The sequence below is a fragment of the Malurus melanocephalus genome, unplaced genomic scaffold (genome assembly GCF_030028575.1).
Source record: "Malurus melanocephalus ecotype Western Australia unplaced genomic scaffold, MMel_1.1 scaffold_325, whole genome shotgun sequence".
Lineage (NCBI taxonomy): Eukaryota > Metazoa > Chordata > Aves > Passeriformes > Maluridae > Malurus > Malurus melanocephalus.
In genome coordinates this window covers 573,976-594,615 of record NW_026623557.1, presented here as the reverse complement: position 1 = coordinate 594,615, position 20,640 = coordinate 573,976, and the positions used below count along the sequence as shown (strand labels likewise).

At 40.2% G+C, this 20,640-nt stretch overlaps 1 protein-coding gene across 1 annotated transcript in view; it reads left to right on the top strand.

Annotated features, from left to right (window-relative positions):
* Positions 1–20,640, top strand: part of CLIP1 (CAP-Gly domain containing linker protein 1) — a 60,392-nt gene that overhangs the window by 6,944 nt on the left and 32,808 nt on the right. Inside the window, exons 2-5 of the mRNA XM_057377777.1 lie at positions 3,933–4,129; positions 4,575–5,143; positions 17,046–17,170; positions 18,212–18,428. Of these exons, the coding sequence (XP_057233760.1) occupies positions 4,036–4,129; positions 4,575–5,143; positions 17,046–17,170; positions 18,212–18,428 (1,005 nt within the window). The 5' untranslated portion in view covers positions 3,933–4,035. The remainder of the gene's footprint in view (positions 1–3,932; positions 4,130–4,574; positions 5,144–17,045; positions 17,171–18,211; positions 18,429–20,640) is intronic.

The following is a 20,640-nucleotide window of genomic DNA, read 5'->3' as shown; positions in this document are numbered from 1 at the left end:
CTCAAAATTCCAGGCTACTTTCTCTAAAGTCAAAATATTTGAGAATGATTCATGARTTCCTTCAAGCTTGGCAGCAGCAGTTGAACAAGTATGAAACAGGTATTTAAGAAATGCTATTCAGGCAGTGATTTCAAACAGTGCTTCTTGTGCTGAGTTTGTTTTTCTTTCAGGAAGGTGAAGTCATAGCATTGTAGTGGTCTTTGGAATATATTTTCCATTTCRCTTTTCTACAGAAGGATTTTCTGGTTTATTTTGGTCATGTTACCTTTTCCTCATGGTGTGGGAATTTGTTTTCTAGATGTCTGTTGCTGCCTGCCACAGGGTGTGCATGTGATGGACTCTGCTTGTAGGGCCCTGTGAGATTTTTCAGCAGTTATGTGCTCTGCATACCCCTGTTAGAATATTTACTTTGTTAGTCTGAATATTTATGTGTGTTTTGCAAAGCTCCTCTATGCTCASCACAATTAACAAATCAAGTCGTCTCTTTTTGAGCTTAGAAATGCATTGGCATTGCATGGCATTTCCCAGCAGTATTTAGTCTGTTAATGGTGTTAACTAAGTTAAATRTTAATCTTTTTAATTTGAAATGTTTTGAAGAAGGAAAAGCTGGACTTAATTATCATAGAGGTCTTKTCCAACCTRAACTRTTCTGTGGTTCCAGTGGTACTCCTAAATTCCTGTCTTGACTACAGGGTTAAGTGAGCTGAGACTTTTCTCCCTGTGTTCTTATTTGATTTACGGGTTTTTTGAGTACTATTTGTTGAAAATAGTCTTGAAAGAAACATTGGACAGCTGCTTTCTTTTTATTATAGGAATTCCTTTTTTGACRGTTGGAAAATATTCTGTCTTTATAATTCAGGGTTATGTGGCTACATCATATTTATTTATTTTTAATATCAGCTTGCCAACAGAATTCATATCTATTATCACATTAGTAGGATTTATTTACTTAAACCAGTGGTTCCCAACTTGCTACTTGAGCTATATAATACTTAGAGGTCTGTAAGGGGTAAATAAGGATATTATTAATCAGCTAAAAGTTCAATGCAAGGATTCTTGTCAGCATCAGACCTTTTTAGTAGTCCGAACACACACAAAAAATACCATTAATTCAAAAATGTAATGCATTCTCATATTGTGTGAAGTTGTATATTTCCAATAATGGCACAAGTGTAAAGCCTGTGCTTAAAATCTCTTTTTATGCTCCAGTTTTTATTGGTAGAACGTGCAGTAGATCCCTTCAGTAGAATATATTATCAGAGGCTTTCTGGACCTTTCCTTAGGTTCCTGATAGGATATTTTGGGACACAGTAATATTTTTGCCTATTGRTTAAAAGGATCCATTTTCAGGAGAGCTGAGACAGGTTCGAGGAAGGAAAGAACAAATTGAGACAAGCAGTGAGCTTCTCTCTTTTATGAGAACTAAAATGAGATCATTGACATCTGGAGCCTGTTAGGATATGTTGGAGTGTGTAATGCTTAAAATCACCTGATGCAAATTCATGTGTTTTATGAGTTCCATTAGGCAATGCTGCTACCAAGGCCCTGTCCCTAAGACCAAAAGTTGCAATTTAACTATTGCAGTGAGGCAGTCATTCATCAAAAAGCGTTGCCTATAATTTTAGCTTTTATTTYGTCTAAATTAAGCTACAATTTCAGTAACTCTGAAACCAGGACATTAGGGCTTGTGTTACTTCTGGCCTAGCTGAAGGSCTGTGTGTTGAGAAAAGCAAATGACACAGCAAATGCATAACCCCTGACTGTGGAGAGCAAGATTAAACTATGAATGAGCACCCTGAGCCAAKACATGCAGTGGTAGAACATTCTAACTTGCTGTTGAGCAGAGGCTTGTTAACCATCTATTAATAAATAATTAACTGGAACCGGCAAAGTCTAATTTGGGTGGTAATTTAGTGTGTGCTTTCTCTTGGTATACCTGTCCTTGCACAGTGTAGTTGTGCTGCTGCTGGAGGTGTGTGCTGTGGAAAGGTCTTTCGGGGCAAAAAAAAAAAAAAAAGGAGTATTGCATGGGAAGGAATGGTACAGTGCTGTGGGACAGTTCCAGCTTCCAGGCTTTAGGGGAAATCTTCCTTAAGGGGGACTCACCTTGGAGTAAGCTGCCATCAGTTTGGTCTTTTGTGAACTAAAAAGGACTGACCACGATGCTTCTGCTGTTTCTGTATTTGTATCAAATCCTTTATCATGTACAGTTTTTCTGTTTCGGGGATTTTGCTGGGTTGAGGAAGGTAAGGGAGGTGAGCATGGAGATTTTGGAATTGGAGAGGAGGGAATAGGGCCTGTAGCCTGAGGAAGGGAGCACATTTATAAGAAAAGAGAAGGCTTTTCAGGCGCTTGGTGTGTCCCATCAAAGGGCAGTTTTAGAAGATTTTTAAAATGAAAGGTAAGGAAATACGATGCAGTCATAACTGCAGGCAGGTGGGTGACAAACCTCTGGCAACACTAGAAGAAAAGGTTCAGAAATCTCCACAGCACTGATTCATCATTTTCATGGAGCAGAACTYAACTTGTAGGCAAACACAGTTACATCCAAGATGGCAATTCATGCTTTTGAAAGTATGACATTATTGCAGACTTAGAAAATGCGTTGAATTTGGCATGGCAGGTCTTGAAATAGCATAAGGAATGTTTCACTTTGGTCTTTAGGTTCACAAAGCAGTGAATTGATTTTTAGGAACATTGGTTAATAATTCATAATACAGGAGGGATAAATCTTAGACTAGTAAAGACAGGGTTGGTTTATCTCCTTAGTTCTTGCTGCAGCAGAGCTGTCTCTCCTTCTGCCAGGTTTTTTTTTTATCTTTAACTGGGTGCTGAGCTCCCAGTCTGCACCCCTGGGCACTGGTTTGGGGAGGGTAGCTCCTGACTTTGGGCAGCTGCTCAACTTTGTGTCCTGACAGGTGCCACAGTGCTGAGTAAAAGGCAGGACTGAGAACCTGCTTTGTAGTTCTTGTTTGACATGTTCTGAGCAAACAGTAGAGTCAACTCGCTGCGTGCCCATTTGCTTTTCCCCTTCAGGTTTTGTTTAGGTGTGTGCTGCTGCTGTTAAGTGGTGTAGCTGTTCTGGCAGTGCCTCTCAGAAAAGTCAGCACAAAGCCAAGCTGTGTTCACACAGAATAGTTTATTCCTTTGAAGATGGGGGAGAGCAGTCGCCTTGAAGTTTGGCTTTGAATTCATATTTGAGGTTACAAAAATACAGATTTTTCATTACAGATGAAAAAGCCTTTCTGAAGCTTTTGTAATCACAAAGAAGATGCCTTATGTGCATAACATAGTTCCCTGAAAAGCTTCTAGCTGGCTTCCAAGTTCTATCCTAGCAACGCTGGGAAGAGTCCCTCCTCTTAGCTGGGGCACTGGTGGGGGCTGTGAGCCAGCGTATCTTGTGATCTGAGGTCACAGAAAGCTGAGGTGGCTCTTTGCTTTTCAGTTGTCATCATGTAACTCTTAAACAATTTAAGCTTTTCAGTTCCAATCTCTTAGAAACTTTATTCCTTTTATCCTGAAATTCCTGGCTGGCTTGATTTCTTTTGGTATTATTTYTCTAGTCTCAAGTTGGTTTTGCTGGGATATTGCAACACTGGAAAAATGTGACTGAAAACAGTTGTGTGTGTGGAGCAGTTAAATCTATGTGTAATGTTAGCTATGCTGTTAAGGGTTTTGTTTTTCTTTCTTAAAATAGCCTTTTAGTTTAAATCTGAAGACAAATACAGCASCATTCAGCAAAGTGAGTTATTTTGATAATTTAGATTTTCATAGGAAATGGCCTTCAAAAGATGGGAAGTTGGAAATGCTGTTTGTTGCTACTGTAAAGCAGCTTTGATAATGCATTTTATAYACAGATTGTGCACATGTAGAAATCCCTTCTGCAGGAGTTAACGCTGATCTTTGTTTGTGTCTAACCTTTTTATATACAGGTTTATTCCAGAGTTGAAAAAGCTTGAACAATACATTTTATCCATGTTTGGGAAAAGATAGTTGCTACRCACGAGGAGGGATAACCACTGGTATTGCAAAAAGATGAGTATGTTAAAACCAAGTGGACTTAAGGCTCCTTCAAAGACCATCAAGCATGGGGGTACATTGCTGAAAACACCTACACCCGTTGCTGTTGGTAAGGAATAGTTAAATATCTTAATTATTGCCTTATTCATCTTCTAACAAAAAGTACTTTGAATGCTGTAGTATTGTGTTTTTACTCTTTTGTATTTCTGATTTTACCTGTATTTTAAAAACTAAAGGTTATTAACTGAAAATCAAGCAATTTTCCTCAGAGAAACMTTTTCATAATAAAAATGCTTGGGTCGTTTTGGAAGTAAGTGCTGTGATTTTTATCAGTTTTTTACCAAAACCTTCATTAAATGCATTCACTGTCTCTGTCCTTTGATTTTGAATTATTTTTTCCAGAGATTACAGAGTGTTTGCACAAAAAAATTAGGAGTTGTAATGTTACTTTTAGGAATGATGCTTTTCCAGTTGTTTGTTACATTGAAATGAAGTAATGATTCTCTTTGGAATATTAATGCATTTGATTTCTGTTCATTGTGCTTTGATTCCAGCTCCAGCAGAAAAAGCAGCTCCCACTGAGAAGACCCTAAGCACAGCCCCTGCAGATGCACACGAGGAGTTTGTGGATGATTTCAGAGTCGGGGAGCGCGTTTGGGTCAATGGGAACAAACCCGGCTTCATCCAGTTCCTTGGAGAAACCCAGTTTGCTCCGGGSCAGTGGGCAGGGATTGTCCTGGATGAACCCATTGGGAAGAACGATGGCTCCGTGGCTGGAGTTCGCTATTTCCAGTGTGAGCCCTTGAGGGGAATATTTACAAGGCCGTCCAAATTGACCAGRAAAGTGGTGACAGAGGACGAAGCCAACGGTACCCAGACAGCTCACCCTTCGAGAGCCACATCACCAACATCCACCTCAGCTGCTAGTGCAGTGTCCTCATCCACTGCTGCCCTTCCTCCTTCAGGAATTCCACACAAAACTCCCCTTGCTGCTAAGGAACATGCAACTCCTTCTCCGATTAACAATCTTTCCAAAACTGCCAGTGAATCTATATCAAATCTCTCGGAAGCCGGATCRCTAAAGAAAGGAGAAAGGGAGCTCAAAATTGGAGATCGAGTTCTGGTAAGACTTCCCTTTCTGCTTTTGATTGATTAACTGAAACTTCTGCTAATATTCAAAACTTATCTGCCGTTTCCTTGGTCAAGATAATGTAAATTTATGCTCTAGATTTCTGTTGTGTCTTCTATAAACTTTGCATGCTGTGGGAATATCTTTGCAGTACCRAGATAAAATGGTTATTTTGGCAGTTTTTAATCTATTATGTTTTGCCACTGTTTAAAACAAAGCATTCAGTGTTTTAACAACATGTTTGTAGCTTATCTCTTTGTATCTTCAAGAGCTTCAGTCATGCTAAAAAAAAACAAGCGTGTGAGATTTCCATGCAGCTCTTCTGCCCTGTCCAGGGCTRAGTCTTTAGAAAGTGAACAGTTCAATAATTGATTGTTCCTGAGTGGTGATAGGCAGGAACAGAAGCAGTCACATAATGCCACTGATCAGCCAGGAATTACGTGTGCTCTCAGTGAGGTGCCACATTACTTGGCTGCCCTTCCTAAATTCAGATCTGTAAATGCTTCTGCCASTGGATCATCTCACCTTTTTAAAAGGGAGTTGCTTTGTTAGTTTTAATATTTTTAAAAAATAATTATCAGAAAAGTGGCTGGTATGTTGTGTATGTTATATTCTTAATTTAAAGATTATCTATGTAGCCTTCATATATAACTGGAATGATCCTTGTATGTTCACCAGATCTCTGACCATTATAACAGAGATTTTAGGTTTGATTTACTCGAGTGGATCATTAAGCTGAAGATTTGTCTCACTCTTATTTTGATACAATCTTTTCTTATTTATGATGCAATTTTAGGATTTCCATCAGGTAAAAACAAAGGCAGGTGTAGTGTCCTGGCATAGAAAGTGTTTCTGGGGTTAGTGTAAGGAAGGACATTGGATAGAAAACAAATCCCCTGGGTTTTACTCTTTGTCCTGCATTGCCTCACCAGATAATAATTCTGCAGTGAAGGTGGATTGATACTTTAATTTAGTTTTTATATTTGCAAAGGAAGAATTTGACTTTTTTTTTTTCTCTTTAGGGAGAGCTTAAAGCACAGGGCCRGGTTAAAGAAGGAGACAAAGGTGAAGTGAGGGCAGGGGTTGGCTGACAGCTGGATTTGGGCTGAGATGTGTTTTCTTGGAGTGCCAATGGAAGCAAAGATTTGCCGTTTATCCCTGGCTATTTCTGTCAGAGACTAGAGCCCTGTTGTCCTCCAGACAACATCAGGGCTTTAACCACTTGTTTRCCTTTTCCTCGAGGACCTTTGTGAGCCCTTCTGAGATGTCCTCTTTGGGTGKCAGAATTCTCTGGTGCCTATGAAAGCCTGCCTTTCCTGTATCTAATTGGTGCAAATTGCAGAAGCAGCATATCCTAAGTGCCACMGTTTGATAATAATAAGGTCCCAAATTCTGTTTGTTAAGTAGGACAAGTTAAACTTCGTATTTCATCCTCTCTGCTACCTCTGTTTGCCTTAACCTTCCTCTTGAGTCATCAAATTGTAGTTTGAGGTTTTGGGGCAATTCCTAGCACAGTTGTTGGTGATGCATAGCTATAATTTATGTACCAGTATAAGASACTCAGGAATATGAATGTTAAAGGGACAGGATCCTTGTTTTACTGGGTTTTAATCTGTAAACAAGACTTGCTGTCATGTCAAGTAATAATTCACATGTACGTATCTTAAATGGCCAGGTTCAAATAATCCTAAGCTTGGCTGAATAATTGATTCATCTGTTAATATTTTTTCCTTGTCCCTGAACTCCTGTCCAGCACTGTGGGCTATAGAGTTGAGTTGTCACTGAGTAATTCTGGGAGCTGTCCTCAGGGCCTACAACCAGCACCAGTTGTTGGGAAAGACCTGCCTGTCACTTGTGTCACTTGCTCAACCATTYCTYCTCCATCACAGGGACAAATCCACCWGGCCTGCTCCATGTCTTTAGGGTTTTATTTATGCTCACAGCAGCCCCCTTTTCAGTAATGTTATACAAGAGGGTGAGAGCCTGGGTGGAAGTTGTCAGTCCCACCTCAGCACAGAATTTCCCCTCTAAGTGACAATGTGGTGTCACAGCCACGTGATGTGTCCCAGCCTGACCACAGCATTGCAGGGCTGCAGGGGCTCWGTGCTGCAACATCCAYCAGCTCTTGCAGCTTGGACCAACTGCTGTGAGTGTTTTGTGAAGGTTTTTTGATAATTATGGACACGTGGGGAAAACAAYTGCTGAGAATTCCAGTTTGAAAGCAGAGAGCCTCCAGGAGCATAGAACTGCAGTTCAGAACGATGAATTCATGATAGACAAAAGCTCATTTGGGAGTYCTATTAAAACAGCTAATTGGAAAATGATGTCCTAAAGGGCAGATTCATAGATGGGTAAGGCRCAGCTCGTCAGCCAAGATTACATTCCAGAATGGACATCAGATGGCCTCAACTTTATTGATCTTAGTGTGTGATCTCAGGGTGTGGTGTATTATACTGAAGTATTTCAATCTGTGTTTTTTCCTCTAACTTGGATTCTAAAATGTCCTTAAATGGATCAGTTAAATTATTTTCTTTTTATTGTTGGTAACTGGCTGGTTTTGGACAACTTCAGAAGAAAAGGCAAAATCACGCAGCTGAGTTTGCCCAGTCTGGGTTAACAAGGARCAAGAGGCCTTTCTAATRGTGTTTACTAAYTCACATCTCAACTTCTTGTTACACAGATGTAAATTGGGCACAAGTTTGAACCTGAAGCRTTGGGTTCAGTTTCAGGCTTTCCCAGCAGCTCAGCTTGGTTGGAACACTTTCCTGTTCCTCCAGAGATGTTAATACTACTCCTCTCCAGGAAAAGCTGTCACTCCTCACATTTGCTTCTGTGCTGTCACAGCAAACTCCTGAACCAGTGGTGCTGGGATGAGGTACTTGGATTAAAGGCTGTTAAGTGCAAAGAAATCTTAAGGATGTGATTAAAGCTGCAGTRCACGGCCTGTATTGTTTTGTGTGGATGGAAAAGATGCCTTAGGCTTATTTTCTTATTCCTTTGATCTCTAGTTGTTTCACCAGTCCTTGGTACACCTAAAGTTAGAATTACCAAATGCTGTGTGGTTGTATATTAGTCCTCCTGAACCTCTACAGGAGAATTGATGTCATCAAAATATAAGGAGTTGGTCATAAAGGAAGCTTCCAGTGAATGTGTCCCTGATTTATTTGATTATGAAGACAGGTTCCCTACATGATATTTCCTTAATTCAGATAACATTAGGAAGAATAGTGGTTACRTACAGATTAAGTGTTCTCATTCAGAGTGACACTCATTCAGAGTGAAAGAAATTAGAGAAGTAAAAGAAAGAAAAAATTTCCAGAGGRAAAAAAAAGAGAAAAGAAATGCCAGAGAAAATAAARTCCACTGCAAAAACCAAGTGATCACCTGTGTATTCTCAAAGCCAGGCTTGCTCAGAGCGTCTCATGTRAGGTTGTGCTGAACAGTGTTATAGATACAGAGATAAAAAGAGGCAAAACAAGCAGCCTTGCTTTTTCAGGGGGCAGAAAAACCTCTTTTCCCAAAAGACATTGTATATTAAAAAGACATTGACATCAAAACAGACAGTGCTTCAAGGTATTGGGTATGTCAGCTGTGGGTGCCTGCAGAAAAATTCTTACAACAATCAGCTCCAACCTTTCCTGGTTTTTCCCCTCAATTTGAASAAGACATTTCCAGGCCATTAAATTGAGTTGTAAACATCAGAAAAATAACTCGTGGAAGACATCAATGCCCCTAAGGGAAATGCCATAATCATGGAGAAATTCCCATTGTCCTGTTGTCTTAGATGTTCTTTGAGATTCCAGAGGAGTCAAAGCAAATCAAAAGCAAATCAACCTGAGTGAATACACAAGTATTCACTGAAATATTATAGCCYTATATGGATGTTCTAGTGGCGAAGAAAAGATACTTTAGATTTCTGTAGTTGACTCCTAAAAGATGATTAATTGAAACAGCACCCTGTGCTCTGCTATCTTTGGAATCTCTGATGCTAAATCTCCCTCAAATCCCAGTATATCTCAGCCATATTCAGCAAGCTTGTGCTTAACTTTCCTTTCACTAATGAGAAATCAACCGTACTTCATGATAGTCTGTGAAAATACTGAAAATATGGGTAGATAAGTTAGATATTTCAAAGAATTGTGGTTTATTACGTGTAATTTACTATTCAGCTTTTCATTTGGTGCACTGGTTTATCTTTTACTAGATAAAAATAGGGCTAAACCAGAGAAAAGTTATTAATGCAAACAGCTCTGTATTAGGCATAATTTCCATTCTTAATACATGATGTATGTTCTGGAATCTGGATGTGATTTAACAGAGAGAGAACATTAACTCTGGACAGCCTGATCTTKTATTTGGCGATTCTGTAACACAGGAAAATTGATGTGGAAATCTGTGCTTCCTTCACTGCCCTTGTCCAGCTTTTCTGGGGTTAACTGCAGAAATGCAGTTCATTTTCCTGCTGAAAATCAGGCTCCAGCTTCAGCATTTGAACCTGGTATGAATAAGAATTCCTGTGCAAGAAGTGCCAGTGGCAGTGCTGTGCTCAGTGCTAAACCAGATGGGGAAAGAACAACAGAAAACCAATTCAGAAAACAAATTACTTTCAAGTTCAGCCAGTTTGGGTTTCCTGTTTGAGTTGTGGCCAGAGAACCTGTTTGCTCTGGTGTTGCACACTTAGGATTTCCTAAGAGCCCAGTGCAAAGTTGATTTTAAAAACAAACAAACAAACCCCCCTGAACTACCCAACCAAAACAAAGCCAACTTGTTAATAAAAGGGAGGAATCTGCTTTATGTGAAACTGTTGCCCGTACCAAAAGTTGAAGCAGCTTTGACAGCGTTGTCRGCTTTTCCCTGAAGGGACCAGATGCTATGTTTTAAATAAATAAATAAAAATCTTATCAACCTAAGGGGCCTTAGCCTTCTCAAGGGATTAAAGTGCTTTCATTCATTTAACCAGTTACAGCTTCATCACTGTCTGCCAAATCTGCTGCTTCTGGGGCTGAGCTGTAAAGCTGCAACTCGGCCTCCGTCCATATGTTCACAAAAAGATGCAAACTCAATTTACAGGCATGTGCTGATGTGGCCTTTTTGCAAAGTTCTCTGTGCATGAGTGACATCTAGTTTCTCTTTATTCCCTTTTTTAGACCTGTATGCAACTTATTCCTTGCTTTGTTGTTTCTTCCCAAGGTCTTTGGKGCTGGAACAGGCAGGGGCTGATAGGAGATTATTGTCAGATTTGTTTCCACCCATGTAACCTATCTGCAAGTAAACATGACGTAAGGTTGTCAACTGATTACATTCCTGGGCTCTTAAAAGCAACGAAGGGAAAAAGAAACTCCACGTGTACAGAGGAGTTTCTCCCTTTAGTATTGTCATAGCAGCATTTTCAAGATTTCCTTTTTCTGGCGTTAACAACTTTCTGAATAGAAAATGCACTTCTGAGCTTAGTCTGTTTAAAATTATRTGACAATATTTAACTGTTACAAAAACAAATATTCATTGGTGGTGTTACWGTTAAAACAGTGCAAAAATATCTGGCACAATGCGTACAAGGATGGAAAAGGAAGAAAAATTTGGAAGTTGGGAACATTTAATTGTTTTCTGCTCTCCCGGGGCTCTTCTCTTGAGCCTCCTCCATCAAATGTGACAGTTTTAACTGCTCAATCACACTTTTGCTTTATCCTTGAACTGAGGTGACTGTGAGGTATTTTGACGGCTTTGTCATGTTAAGTCAAGGATGAAAGTAATTCTTATATTTATGTATGTCTGCTTAGCCACAGTMTTTTGGATACTGTAATGTATGATGCAGATTAGTTTGCTAAGTGGCTGCTACAGCATGAAATACATGTAGAGAAAATACCTGAGGGATAGAGGGTATCCAAAGGCTTTGCCTGCAATTCATCTTCTGGGTGATTTTCCCTGTGCAAACCTCAGCTTTCTTTTAATGTTACTTTTAAGCGTTTTTCAGGACATATCAGTTACCTATCTGCTCACAACTAAGGTGTTAAATTTATCTTAAAGCATGGCATGAGTCGTGCCTGACTGAGTCATTCTGTTTTGGCAACTCCTTATTTAATTTAATTGCATGGGAGTTACTGGGATGTAATGGGAGGGACTGGTGACGTCCTCACATGCTTTGGTTGTAGTTAATTCCTTTCTTGTGTTGGATTCCCTGGCTCCCTTCCCCTCTCCCTGCCTTCCCAAGGGRGAATATCCAGGAACACGTTGTCCTCAGTCATTTCAACACAGGATGGGAGAAAGAACAGTTTATTATTTTAGTCTCTGCTATTATTTTTTAATGTGGTGGTGAATTCACATGTGGTTTTTGTAGTATAGAATTGCTGTAAGGGGTTTTTTTTGTTTCCTTTGAGTTGATTGAATGAATTAAACCTCAATAGCACATCAGTTTTTGTGCTTGAACTGTTTTCTCTGGAAGTGAAGGGTTGTGTGAGTATCTTATTGCACATGAGGTTTCTGGCCCGCTTTGGCCTTGCTTTTGAGCTTTGAAGTTGACTGCAACCAAATAGGGTAGAAATTGAGAGGTTTCAAAGCCAGTTCTTCCAAATTCCATGGAAACAGCCCAATAGAAGGTGGAGACTCTGCCCACCAATTCTGGAAAAGCTGCAATTTGCCTTCACAGAACTTTGCACTTCAGAGAATCCACATGATCAAGGCTTGTCTGAATCCTGTTCCCTTCAGTGGAAACAGCAGAAATCATTCTTGCATTTTTAGATAGTGAAGTCACTCAACCATAATATYCAATGCCACAGGAAAAGTGCCGTCGTTAATCCTGCTATTCACAGAATTGCTGGGTTGAAAAATCTGAATTAGGGAGGCTGGTTTAAAGTCTGGGACATGTTCTAGCGTCGTTCCCAGTCGTGCCTTGATCCAGTGTTGGATGTTATGTAGGTATTTTTTAAAGGAAGTWAGAGTGTAAAGCAAGTATTTAATATCTGTCTCATCTCAGCAAAAAAGGCAGGCAAAAACTGTCAGAGGAAGCAAATATTGACAAACTAAAACATGGCAGTTTTGTCAAATGTGCTTTGCTTCCTTCTCTGAASCTATAKWWWYWMYKYWRTRRMRKWKTYTYCWYYATKWKGTGRYRWKATTATTATTATTTTAATATTTTTAATATTATCTAGCAGTCTAACTTCAAAATTAGCATTGRACTTTATTGACAGATTTAAGAACTGTATATTTACATCCTTAGTTATWTGAAAAACCCATTGGAATTTGGCAAGAATTTAGAACACAGCTGAGAAATGACTCGAGCAAGAGAAACTATCTTGCAATAAAAGATTTTAAGAATTTAAGATGTTAATTTTCAAAGGGAAAAATTGAGGTGTCTTRCTTCAAACCTGTGTGTACCTGCATAGTGGATGCTGAAGAACTCTGTAATCTTCCAAAACAAAACATAATGAGAGCCAGTGGCCAGAGGCCACAGTCAGATTTGCTTTATTTGAAATTTAAATATGTTTGAACAATGGAGTGATTAAGTATGAAAATAGCCTGTCAGTGGAAGTGTGTTTCCTGATGGATATCAGCTCTGCTCCAACAACATCCCCACAGAAATTAGCTCACTACAGTTACAGGGTTAATTACACATGGAACTGGGTGAAATGTAAAGACCTGTTCCATGAGAACCAGAGGAGATGATCCCATTGTTCCCTCTGGCCTTGAAGGGGTGAAGAAATCAATTAAACACAATTTCTGTTGCAAGCTGGAAACAGTTCTGCTAAATTTGGAGAAAACAAGAGGAAGATGATTCTGATTAGARCCTGATTAGTGGATCCCAGGTGTTACAAAGGCTGGATGGGTTTTGCTTTTCCAAGTGTATATTGTGGTGCTGAATTGTCCTGAAAAYGCAGAAATAGCCAAGTGATGCTTTCAGGAGTCACCACAAGTTCATGCTCGAGCAGAAGGAGAGACAAAGCACTTTTTATTCACCTTTTATCTCCTCTGGGCAGGTTTGAATAAGTGATATTGTTACACTGACAGTGTTCATACCCTGCCCGTCCTTTTTCCCACCAGCACTTCTCAAATCACACTTTTTAGACCATCTCTCTTTCTTCCTCCCTGGATTACACTGGTTTATTTGTTCCCTGCTTCTCCTTATCTTTGGAAATGTGGCTTCACAAAGGTTCTCACAAGGTCTGATGTGTTCATCCCCATGTCTTTCACCAGGAGGATTTTAAAAACCACTTCAAGTTTCCAAACCCMTTTTGCTATTTCATTTTACCTTGCAGCAAATTAATATAAGCTTAGGTATAATTGGATAAATGGAATTTAATCACTTTTTGCATGTGTTTGACATAACTCTAGTGAGTTCTAAGCAAAATTCCTCACCTCACAATGACCTGTAGTCTAACCTAGATTCTCTGGAGTATTACAGCTTTGTGTTTTAAAGCTTGACTGTATTGAGTGTGGCGACTGACTGAGAAGAGGTCTGGCAGTTCTTTTCTCTATCTATTATTTAGTGASCTGCCTCAGCATGAAAGAAGGTCACAGAAAACTCTTTGTGATAGTTTTGCTCCATTTTTTCATTTAACTTTTAGAAACCTTTACAGTTTTTTTTCCACCTGTTCCTTTTAGAAACTGGCCTTTTTTATTTTAGTCCTWCATGTAGTACTGGGAAGTGCATCTGCTGGCAAATGCAGCTAGTTTTGCGATTTGGGGAATAAATTGCTATTATTTTCTTCTCGAGGCAGCTGTTGTCTCATGCAGGTAGTAACTGCAGCTGGAGAGAAATACACTGTTTGAGAGATGTATCTGTGAATTATTGGAAGCCTTCAATAGTCTCAGGCTTCATAAAGCAGTGTTAACCTGTCTTTAAAGCAGAAATTTAGAAGGCTTTTGCTTAAAACTGAGCAAAAAGGCTCATATAGATCTTCATTGAATGTCTGGGCACGTTACTGCTACGGGGTGCTAYGATTCCTGCACTTGTAAGGACACACAGAATGTGCAGAAAGAGAAATGTAGTAAGCTGGTTGTTCAAAGAAGCTGGACTAGGTTTGGAAAAAACCAAAAATTCTTTGGCATTCTTCCTTGARTCCTGATTAAAATAGCCCAGGTACCATGGTTACAAGACGAGTCACTTTGCGCTTCTCCCGGGAATCTCGTGTTGTGCAGCTCCATATGGTCTGGGAGCTGAATTGCTGCATTTGCTGGCTCCTACCATGCTGTGGGTCACGGGCACTGCGGGGGCTGGAGCAGGTCCAGAGGCCACTGGGCACTGCCAAATTCCTCCAGCTCATGGCTCCCAGTTTGTGGTTTGAATGTAGTATCTTCAAAATAAACACTGTGAATTTTTTATGGGGAAGATGAGCAGGGCCAAGGTATGAACCAGAAAGGGATGAATACACCCAAGTTTTATCTGTGTTATCCTGCAGCCAGCATTACTGCTCATGAGGTTKATTTACAGTGGGAGTTGGAGGGAACAGATTGCAGCAGTTTTTCCTGTCCCTGGGAATCCCTGATTTAGGAGTTATCCTATTCCAGCAYGGTGCTTCAGGCACCTCTTACCTCACTTACCCCATTTGCCCTCCTGTGGAAAGGTGGTGGGTGGCTGTGTTTAGGTAATTAATTTGTGTTTGTTTAAAAAAATCRCCATCAACACATGCCACGACACAGGAATAAAATCCCATTGCCTGGGTCAAGGGTTCTGGAAAAGGAACTTCAGGAATCTCTCTGTGCAACCCCAAACCCAACTGTTGTCTTTAAAGGGATACTCTTTATCTAGGCCATTGTTCTAGTTTTCCTGTCTAATTTCTTAAACGGGTTTGTAGAGCCTCTTGATTTAACTCCTGTTTTTTTTTTCAGGTAGAAAACAGTACAAAATTGAGTAGGGAAACAGCTACTAACCAGAACTAGCCACTCTTTTCACCTAAAGATATGTTCCAAATTTATCTGTAAAGGAAAAACTACCAAACAGAACAAGACGAACCCAAACAGACAGAAAAGCCTACCCAAGCTTGCTGAAAAAGGAGTAAGAAGGAGAATTTGGAACACTCAGTATGGACTGATATTACAGTTAAAATTTATTTTTATGTTTGTACTTAGCTTAATGATATTTATCCTCTAGAAAAAGTGGATCATGTCTGAGGGTGAATAACATATTTAAGGGGTAGTTCTTCCCAGGAAGTACTTTGAGTGTTATATATTCCCTCTTCCCCCGCTGTGCCACTGAGATCTGAATTCTGTGTAACTCTGGGTGGTTACAATTCCTTTTTCCTAAGCCAGTCCTGGTGCTTGTTTGTGTGTTCTCTGCCAAGAGCACCAAATACCAAAGGTTCTACGAGTTACTATATTAGGCTGAGTCATGATAACTGTAAACTTTGTGTGTTTTTATTCCATGGAGAGTAATAATTTGCTGCAGTGCCACTTAAAGCARGATCTGAAGGTAACCTGCAGTTGTTCCAGAGTTGCTTCTAATGGAAAACAAGGGGCTGCCACCTTAAGTGTGGACAAGAGGTGCCTCTGGCACCATTATTTTGAATAATACCAAAAAAGGTTCATTATTCTCCCTGTTTTTCTGAGGTTTGTGTGGATTAGGATTATTTTTCCTCATAACTGAAGTTTCATCTTGCCACCAGAGGGGAGTCAATGAGCCAGAAGCTGGAGCACAATTGTGTGTGGCAGCTCTTGGGCGCTGCCCTGGGACTTTGTAACACATAGAGACCTCTGTTACCCACAGGTGACCTCATGAGTGAATTAAATTAAATTATTCCCAAATGGAATAATGGGAATTCTCTTGTGTGCTGTGATTGTGCACCTTAATTTATGGCAYGAAGAGCTCGTTGTTCTCTAGTAACCCTGGGAAGTTCCTCCAAGAAATAGAATGTCTACTGTAAAAATTACATGAAATACTAACTTACTTTTTMGTTTATAAAGAATAAAAGTACAGTATTTTATAGGAGGTTTCAGTCAAGCTCTCTGCCAAGGCCTCAAAATACTCCTGGTTGTATAACATAAACTGGAAAACACAGGTGGACATTTTCAAACCATTGGTGTGTTTTCCATGTGGAATTCTGTGAATCTCTTGAAAAGGTTTTCATCACCATGTTCGTGTTTTCACAATGCTAGATGMAGGCTGAACAGATTTTCACAAATTTAGGGCACAGCATATTGTCTTCCTAAACTGCAGGAATCCTGCAGTTCTGCCTTGTGGCTCTTCCTGGCAAGCGGCAGCCACACAACACCTTTTCCTTCTTCACTTAATTTAATTCTGCCATTCCCCTGGGTGTTAGGAAAAGCTGTAGCTCACAGACATTGCAAGTAATTGGAATGGCTGTAAATATTTAATATTTTAAGTTTGATTCCACTGCTTTCTAGTCCTTTGTTTAGGAGCATTTGTGTTGTTTTTTTTAATTTTTGAAAGTGAAGAAAAGATAAAATGATTCTCCCCTCCCCAAGGATCCACATAGCTGATTATATCTACAGTTTTCCAAGTGCTCTGTATCACGCTTTATATCAGTTCTTTTGAATACAAGAGGGTACTTGTACTGTGTAATTTATCTGAATTATTCCTTAGAGAAGATATGAAAGGATTTTTTTTCTCATTTCATTTCTTTTATTTTTCCTCACGGAATTAGAATGAGAAGTAAACAGACCTTAGAAATCCTTATCTGCTGGTAGAAATTTATATGAAACTCCAGCACAAATCCATTGCATTCAGTACAYGAGTTAAACTGTGTCTTATTAAATACATTTTTGGTTGTGAAGGTCAGTATTTGTTCAACATAAAAAGAGCTCATAGACAAAAGCTCATCTATTAAATTGAAATAATCAGTTATGTCATTCCTGTGCTTGGTGAACATGGTTATGCCAAAAGCTTTTTCRCTGAATTTGGTATTTTATTTTGGAAATGCATTGAATGTGTGTCTTACTCTTTTAGGTTGGAGGAACAAAAGCTGGAGTCGTGCGTTTTTTGGGAGAAACTGACTTTGCTAAAGGAGAATGGTGTGGAGTAGAGCTGGATGAGCCCYTGGGAAAGAATGATGGAGCAGTTGCCGGCACGAGGTCAGTCTGTCCCCAGATTTACTTTATGAGATTTTTCTCTGTGTTCCCTTTTGGGTTTTTATATCTTCCATGAAATTTTCAATCCAGGGAGAGAGGGAGGCTGTAAACCTGCCTGTCTCCTGCTGTTGGGGAGGGTTGTTGCACGATGGTTTGAATTTTCTGATGCCAACACTTCTCTCACGTTAATGGGATGAGCTGATCTCTACTCCCATGTGGGTTTTATTCATAGACTGGTAATGGAAAATACAGTTTCCCTTTTTTTGAATGCCTGTTTGATTTCTCAGCTTGGAAGGAATGCTCAGTTAAGAAAATCTCTGGGTATCTGATAGCTGTACTTTAGGGAAATCTTCCTGCATCCCAGGAGCTGGAAGCTCCTGCACCAGCAGTTGCCTCCTGGTAGAGATGTGAGCAGTTTACTTGCTTTCTCCAATCTATCATAATTAGAAAATGTTAATTCACACCACAATTTAACTTTCATGCTCATTTGCCATTAGAAACATTCTTTTACCTCATTAAAAAGTTTTACAAGGATTGCCCTACCTTAACATAGGTTATCACAACTTAAAATTGTAAGTGGCTTTTGTCTATATTTAGCCAAAGATACATGTTCTGTATCATCAAATATGCATAAATGGTACATAAGTAATGAAATATAAAACTACTTGGTTTAATTAAAATCTGATTTCTGTTTTTAACTCTCAGCYATCACATTTGCTGGCAGCTCAGAGGAATGTGTTGAAGGGGAAAGCTACAGATATAAAACTGAATCTGAATCGAATTTTTTAGAAAATTTAGAATTTTTTAGAGGCGTAGTGTTTACTCTGAATTTCTGAAGTCTGATATAATGATGTTGTTTCAGCTCTCAAAGTCCCTTTTGCAGTGTTAAATGAAATTGCAGTCCAGCGTGGATGAGATCGTCACCAGCTGCTCCCTTTTCCTTTAACGCTTTTATACTCCTGATCTAGAATTCTTCATAAACCCAGACCGTGCATGTGCAAAGAAGTTAATTCCTCTCTCCTGTGTGTGCTTTGCCTTCGGCAGGTATTTCCAGTGCCAGCCCAAGTACGGCCTGTTTGCCCCGGTGCACAAGGTGACCAAGATCGGCTTCCCCTCCACCACGCCGGCCAAGGCCAAGCCCGCGGTGCGCAAGGTCCTGCCGACACCCACGGCCCTSAAGCGCAGCCCCAGCGCCTCCTCCCTGAGCTCGCTGAGCTCGGTGGCCTCCTCCGTAAGCAGCAAGCCCAGCCGTTCAGGACTAGTAAGCTGCTTTTTCCATCGCATGCTCCCGTTCCCAATCCCAAACACACCCGGGGTGGCTCCCGCCCGTGCCCGGCTCGTGGAAACGGAGACCGGAGCAGATTGTGGGCAGAGCACGCTGTACATTTAATGGTGCTCGTCTTCATTCAAAGCATGCATGAAGGAAGGAAGTCTTAGCTAGCCCTGGAGAGCAGCTGAATATTTGAATATTTAATTCAGGCTAACGGAGTGATTGCAATAAGAAAGGGGCTTAAGGACACCGATGAATTTCTCTGGCTGCAATCTCCATTTAATTTGTTTTYACTTCCTCTGTCCTGTAAGGTTTGTGTCTGAGGATCTGGTGTGCACTGAAGCTTCCAGAGATCAGACTTGTTTTATTAAGCAGGAAGTCCACATTGGCTAAAACATTAAAAATTTCCTTTTGCTGTACAAGAGATGAGTCAGCTGAGAAATGCAGCAGGRGCAATTTCTAAGTCTCTGCTGACAAGAAGCCTCTTTCTTTTCTTTTAGATTTGATTTTAATCCTATGAATTCATAAAGGCTGAGTGTTGCCAAGTGCAGTGGCTCAGGTGAATTCTAACACAGTACTAATTCCACCTAATACACTTACTATGGRTTCTTTTGAAGTTGCTCTGTTACATAAATGTCCTAATCTTGGGTTGCAGCAGTGAAATGGAAGTCTGGAAAAGCTGTGTTTTGAGAAGTCTCTTTTATGGCAGCTGAAAACATAGAAATAATTGGATTGATTTTTCCACAGTCAGCCTAGATATTTCCTTTTTTTTTTTTTTTTCAACCGAAGTTCATAGATCTAATTAGGAAGAGGTGACTCCCAGTGAGGTGGAGCAGGTTCCCTGTCCCACTGTCCCACTGACCAGCAGGTGCCCAGAGAGGTGACTTACCCTGGTCCTGCAGAACTGGAGCAGATTAACAGAGGTCAGCAGTCGGCCAGGCCACCAGGGTTAATACCTGACCACGAAAAGGATTTTTATTTGGCACAAACAGTGGGGCTTCATTACCTAATCCACTCTGGAAGTTGCACTCGCAGCTGCAGAGTGCCCTCTAGTCTGGGATCCCAGCACTAACATGTGGAACCAATGCTTTATTCCGTGTGCTGTGATCCCCTAAGTTACACCTAGTGAATGTCTAAAATGTTGTTGTGTCCCAGGGATTTTGCATGATTTAGGCCATAAAATACAAAGCTGCTGTAATCCATTATTTCTGGGATTAAAATTCCAGCTTTCTTCCTACTCTTTTTCTCAGACGTCAACAGTTGGTGGCCATCCAAGTTAAAAGGATTGTCCAAATAATTCTGAGGCTTTTTCTTTAAAAGTTAAGCTGCCAGGGAAGCAAGATTTCCTGTAATCAGTTTTGAGACAGCAGACTTTTCATGCTTCAGTTTCTAGAAAAACTAAACTTCTCTTGGAATTGCTGGACTGTCACATTGACTGCTCAGTTGTTCAGGGCTGTTTTATTTTCCTTTTCCTGTGTAATAAAAGCAGCAGTCAGAGTAGGTGATCTAATAATTTAGGGGGCTGTCTCATGCAAGTTATATTTATTTCCAAGTCTGAAGGAAGCTGACGTTTCATTTTGGATTTGTTTTGCAATTGGGGATGAAGGGTGATTTGAAGACTTAGAACTGTTAGAAAGCAATACAGTCTGGGATTTCTTGTGGAAACTGGGAGAGTCTGAATTAAGCATTAGGGTGGAAGGTGGTTTATTCTGTCTGGTGCCTTTTCAGTCACTTGTAGCACTGGCAGTGGATTGCAGAGTGTGCAGGGTGGGATCAAGGCTGGGAGGAGCTGGGGCAGGGGTTGTGCAGCAGTGCTGGGAGTGAAGGGGAGCTGTGTTTGTGCTGACAGGAGAATAATCCCGTGCTGTGCTCTCAGCTGGGGGTGTTGTCCTGTGCCAGCTTTCCAGGCTGTTTGTGGCAGCTATTCARTGTTTTGATCTCTGGAAGGATCATGCTCCTGGATTTGGGTGATTAGACAGAGCTAAAGGATAGAAGAGTAAGTCTTTGTGATTTGGGTTTTTTTTTAAAACAACTTAACTGAGCTGTCGTTCCCRTTTAATACTTAGGCAAATTTCTCAGCTGTTAAAGTCAGTTTTTATGAACAGCACTGGATTTTTTTTGTTGTTGTTTTTGCTGTTTTCACAACTATTGCTCACTCCACCTCATAAATTCAGTTTATTAACTTCCCCTTTTAGCTCAAGTA